Below are 6,010 nucleotides of genomic sequence, written 5' to 3'. Positions count from 1 at the left end.
GAAAGAAAGAAAGAAAGAAAGAAAGAAAGAAAGAAAGAAAGAAAGAACAATTGTCCTTTTTAAAAGGCGATATGATAAAATGTTCAGCTAAGAATCATTATTTTTATATTTACCTAATATGCAGATGATAGAAATAGATAATAGATAGATAGATAATTGATTGATTGTTTGATAGATTGGTAGACAGATAATTGATAGATAAGCAGATAATTGGTAGATAGATAGATAGATAGATAGATAGATAGATAGATAGATAGATAGATAGATAGATAGACATATATAAAATAAAGCTGGTTCACCTGAGCTAATCATGCTTCCCAATGGTAAGATGTCCCTAAAGATCCATTCATAGCAGTCATAGCTCAGAAGTAGCCAATACTTGTCTAATTGGACTTAAGGCCCACAAAACAGGAGGGAAATCGTGCCTGGTATTGTAAACCCAGCCAACTAACATGGGCTAGTGAAGTCATGGATCTTAAAGGAGAGCCTGTTACTTACTGCATTCTAAAATGTATCCTTATACCAACAGATCATTATAGCTCTCACTCCTCATCAAAAAAGCATCTCTTTGAAGGAAAGGAAGACCATAACAGAAAACCACAGCACAGCTGGTCAAAGTGCAGAGATACCTTAATGTGGGGATCCCAGCCCCTAGGGATACAGCTTCATCACAACTGCACCTATGACTCAGGGAACATCATAGAACACAGGGTAGGAAGATTACAAGATCCAGAAGATCAGAAGTGTGCTGAGAGAGTCTGTCTCCAAGAAGTGACAGAGATCCTTCACCCATGGTACCTCAGCAATACATCTGCCTAAAACGATCTGGAAAAGGATGGCAGCAGTAGACACAAGTGGAAAGGGGAACCTCACGGTCCCTCACCTCTAGATAAAGAAGTATTGGCAACCAAGGAATGTGGTGAGAGGGAGAATCATTCTTCCCAAGGAAAGGGCTCAACTGGTCCCATGCAAAATGGTCAGCCCTGAAATCCCGTACATACAAATAGCACATTAAATGGACCAAGCAGGTCCCATTTATGTCGAGGGGTGTTATCTGTGTGCATATGTGTGCAGTGTGTGGGTTTGGGGGTATGTATATGTGTATGTTGGTATGTGAGGGGTATATGTGTATACGTGTGTATGGGGTATGTAGATGTATATATATGTGTGTGTGTATATGTGTGGGTGCTTGTATATGTATATATGTGTGAGGGATATGTGTGTATGTGTATAAATAGGGAGCATTATGTATGTGGGGTGGTGTAAATGTGCATATGTGTGTGTATGTTGTATTGTTATTTGGAGGGAGTGTTTGTATATATTATGTGTTTATATAGAGGAGGTATGTGTGTATGTGAATGTTGTATTATTGTGTTGGGGAGGTTCTGTGTATGTATGTGTGTATATATGAGTGTGTATATGTGTTTGTGTGTGGTATGTTGGGAGAGAGTATAGATATGTGTGTGTGTGTGTGTGTGTGTGTGTGTGTGTGTGTGGTGTGTGTAGCAATAACACAAGATCAATTAAAGAAAAAGACCAGAAATGTAAAGAGTGGCAGAGATGAAGACATGGGAGAGATTGAAGGAAGGAAAGAGAAATAAGGGCAAATGATATAATTATATTTTAATATTCAATTATTTTAAATAAAAAAGAAAAGAAAAAATAGAGAGAACATGAAGTTGGGAGGGAAAGTGATAAGGAAGACAAAGGAGGAACTGGAAGAAAGGGAATGCAGGTGTTAAATTTTAAATAAAATACTTAAAAATAACATTACTTTTAAAAGAAGACATAGACCTAGGGGGTGGTTCTGGGAGGAGACGGGAGAAATGAGAGGTGAGAGCAATCAAAACACACAGCATCTTTGTACAACATCCTCAAAGAACTAACACAATTGTCATAGTTTTAGATAAGTTATCTTGATTATGTAACAAAATGCCCCACAAGAGCCCCTTCAGGAGGGAAAGGTTGATTTCAAAGAAAGCACTTTGACAGGAGCAGAGGTCACACTGCATCTGCAGTCCTGAACTAGAGAGATAAATTATTTTCTACAGGCTTTCCCCAGTTTCATCCAGTCCAAGACCCATAATTTTGGGGGCTAGCCATCTAGGAGAGACAAGAAAGTAACAACATTTTGCATGGCTGTGATGAATAGACTCTAAAAGTGCAAGAGAGTTCATCTCAAAACTGATTCATGCCTTTCCTGTTATTATTAAATAGTATGGTGATCTCTGGGCATTAGCCCACCATGTTGGACAAATTTTCTGCAGATCAACAAAGATGCACTCTCTTGTAGTAATACTATATAGAGAAATAGATGAGTTCTTAACTCCAAATAATGATTCTATGGAATTCCTTAATTTATACAGGTAATTTTGAGCCCTCTATGTATGGAGACTGCAATTACTACTCTGTAAACCTTAACTGTTACAGGTTAATTGCACTAAGATAGAAAGAAGGCTTGAAATGGATTTATGATCAGGGAAAATATTCCTTTTAGGCTAGCTATGAAACCATTATCTGAAAGCTAAAGGTCATAAACTGGATGAACAATTTATTGTAGGTGCAAGGACAGAAGATAAAACATTGACTGGATTTATCTATACAAAACCTCTAAACTAATGAAACACTAAGCAGATGATTTTCCTCTTGAGAAAACCATGCTAACGTAAGACATAAGAATTATTGTTTGAAACTCTCAATGGGTCTATGGGGTTAGTGACAGATAATGAATGCTTACTTAGATAACTAGCCTTAATGGAAACACATGTAAAAAATCTCTGTTGTAGCTTCTTGTTCAATTTTTGGTTTGAATTTATGTTTGAACTTGTTGTGAACTTTTGAAAAAAGATGCTTATAATACCATGTGATCATGTATCCCGCAAAAGCACAAGAACTAGAACAATGACAATAAGAAAGCAGAAAGAGCAGAGAGCAGGCAGGCTTCTTCTTATCACGAGACAGGCTTTTTCTTAACAGCAAGCTTCCTATTGACAAGGACAGAGCTTTTTCATACTCAATAAAAAGGTAAAAGTTGTCTTTCTCTAAGCAGTAAAGATTGGAGCTTATTTTCCCAGAATGAGTGTGTTCTTTCTGCACTGGCATATGCTCAATGAAATCTGCTCATGGAGGCTTTTGCTCTATCTACCAAATACTTTGTGTGTGTATGTGTCTGTGTGTGTGTGTGTGTGTGTGTGTGTGTGTGTGTGTGTGTGTGATGACCCATTCCAGGCAGGCAGGCTCTCAGAACTAACCAACCACAGATGGAGAGCCCTATCAATATAAGCCAAAATGAGCTCTTCTCTTTATTAACTAATTGGCTTGGATATTTATTATACTCAAAGCTGGATTACTCAGACACAAAGCAAGCTCAAATCCAATAACCAGGTTTGATTATGGCATTCCAGAATTACAAAACAAAAAAAAAAGGACATCTTAATGTCTTGATTACTGTCTCCAAAACAAGAATTACAGAACAAGAAAAGAGAATTTATGTTAAGACTGCAGAATATTGTTGGGAAGGGATTTGTACTAGAAGAGAGGCCTAGCAGCATCCACTGACGATCTAGGACTCTAAAGCCCACCCTTGAGGGAACTAAACACCAGAGAGATTACATATCTTGCCTAGGATTGCACAGTAATTTTAAGACATTGAGGAACTGACTTGAAGTAGGAACCAGGAGACATATATCCCATTGCTTCTGCCTTTAACTCGGTCCCACAAAGTGTGAAGGTCATCCGCTGGGACACAAGAGCTCCCCCCAAAAAACATCTTGTTCAGGCTAGTCATTTGTTCTCTTTAACTGACTCACCATTAAGACTTTGTCCCAGGGTGGGAAGTGTGGTCATCCCCCATCTGTGAATTCCACTGAAGCCTGTGAAGAGGAGGAAAAGGCATAAAATATTGAAAAGTCGGTTGTGCTCAAACTGTAGCTTTGCCTCCTGTAAACCAGTTAAACAAAGCTAGAAGGGAACCCGCACTGAGGAAACCATGTCATTTTGCATAATTTTCACAGAGCACTCCTGATTTCTTTGCACTTTGTCTTATTAGGATTTTTGTTTTTATGGGGTGCAGTGTCCACACAGGCTAGAAGGATCCTCTGGAACTGGAATTACAGGTGGATGTGAGACACCATATGGGTGCTGCGACTGGAACCCAGGTCCTCTTCAAGAGCAGCCAGTACCTTACCTGCAGAGGCATCTATCTGAACCCTACATTTTGTTAGTGTTGCTACTGGTGGTGGTTTGTATATTCTGGAGTGTACTCTGTACTGTGCTCATGCACCCACCATGGTGCACCTTTATCTCCCTTCTCACACCTGCTGACCCCTCTCTCTCCCAACTAACCCTGTCTCCCTATTCTCATGTCTCTTTTTGTGTGGAGGTCTTGTTTTGTTTTTAACTCTTATGCTGCCCCTCAAAAGTTTGTCATTTCTTTGTGTGAGAACATTTTAAATCCTTTCCTGCAGCACTCCTCAGCTGAGGCTCCCTCTTCTGATGATTTTAGTTGCTGTCAGGTTGACACCCAAACCAGCCAGAACAGATGTAATTGCAGGCAAGCCTGTAAGGCACTTACTTATTCCGTGATTCATGGGGGAGGGCTAAGCCCATCATTGGTAGTACCATCCTTAGAACTGTGGTCCTGGGTTCTATAAGAAAGCAGGCTGAGCAAGCCATGAAGGCAAGCCAGTAAGCAGTACCTTCCATGGCCTCTGCATCAGCTCCACCCTGTTTGACTTCCTGTCCTGCTTCCTTCGTTAATGAACTGTGATGTGAAATGTAAGCCGAGTAAACACTTTCTTACTCAAGTTGCTTTTTGGCCATGGTGTTTCATCACAGCAATAGTAACCCTGAGACAATAAATAATCTTAAAATTACCCATCCTGCTCTCCCATGAAGTTTTAATCCCATAGTGACCAGTTCATCCTATGAGAAAAGCTAGATGGGGAGAATATTGCCCCATCTTCTGTAATAGTTTCTGAGCCAGAGTTAGAAGTTGCGGAGGACTGGGAGAAGCTACGTCTTCCTAGCATGATTGTACTTAAAGATTCATGTCAATTGTGGCTGCCTACATGAAACCTGCAGAGTCAAGCCAGCCAACACTCTAGTCTGGTCTCCTCCTCAGCTAATGCTCTACTGAGAATCAGTGGCTTCTGAGAGGAGAATCTGCTGCTTCAGAGATGTGCCCCAGAAGGTCACCTGCTCTCCAGTTGGATGGCTCTGTGCCCACATGCATCTAGGAAGCACTTATTTGTTTCAGTGGATTTTTTAAAAATAACATGACATTGGGGATGATCACAGTGAAGAGGGATCTGAGAGGAGTTGTAGAACAGTATGGGGTTCATGTGTTCAAAAATCACTGCATTTATGTATGAAATCCTCAAAGAATAAATTAAAATATATTTAAATAAATAAACACAATGATATTTTAAGTTGATTCATGAGAAGATATTAAAATTATTGCTCTTATGTGTGTAAGACATGTCCATGCAATATACATAAGTATGCAGGCTGTTTGCTGTGGTTTGGATGTGAAATGTAACCCACATAATTATGTGTTTAATCTATTGGTCACCAGATGATGGTCTTGTCTGGGGAAGTTTCTGGATGAGGCCGTGGAAGGGGGTCCTGAAAATCTGTACACTAGTCCAACTTCTCAGCTCTCTGCTTCACAGCCAACAAGCATAAAGCAGTGCCAGTCCCACAAACCAACCATGATTCTTCCAAGGCTTCCACAACATGGCAGACCATACCATCTCAAATTGTGAGGCAAAATAGATCCTTCTTCCTTTATGTGGCCTCACAGTTTGTATAGGCACCACTATCATCATCTTTAACCACCTGTGTAGTACCACCTGTGGAGCCACCACCAGTGTCACCATCTGTGTAGTGACCACCAGTGTCACCATCTGTGCAGTGACCACCAGTGTCACCATCTGTGTAGTGACCACCAGTGTCACCATCTGTGCAGTGACCACCAGTGTCACCATCTGTGCAGTGACCACCAGTGTCA

General features: G+C 40.3%; 1 protein-coding gene across 1 annotated transcript in view; it reads right to left on the bottom strand.

The window, feature by feature from the left end:
• Positions 1-6,010, bottom strand: part of Adgre1 (adhesion G protein-coupled receptor E1) — a 90,481-nt gene that overhangs the window by 81,786 nt on the left and 2,685 nt on the right. The window contains exon 2 of the mRNA XM_028762569.1: positions 3,810-3,872. Coding sequence (XP_028618402.1) covers positions 3,810-3,872 — 63 coding nt within the window. The remainder of the gene's footprint in view (positions 1-3,809; positions 3,873-6,010) is intronic.

This window comes from Grammomys surdaster, unplaced genomic scaffold, assembly GCF_004785775.1.
Source record: "Grammomys surdaster isolate TR1022 unplaced genomic scaffold, NIH_TR_1.0 62, whole genome shotgun sequence".
In the NCBI taxonomy this organism is placed as follows: domain Eukaryota; kingdom Metazoa; phylum Chordata; class Mammalia; order Rodentia; family Muridae; genus Grammomys; species Grammomys surdaster.
Note: the sequence above shows the minus strand (reverse complement) of the source record. Positions and strands in the feature narration are given on the sequence as shown.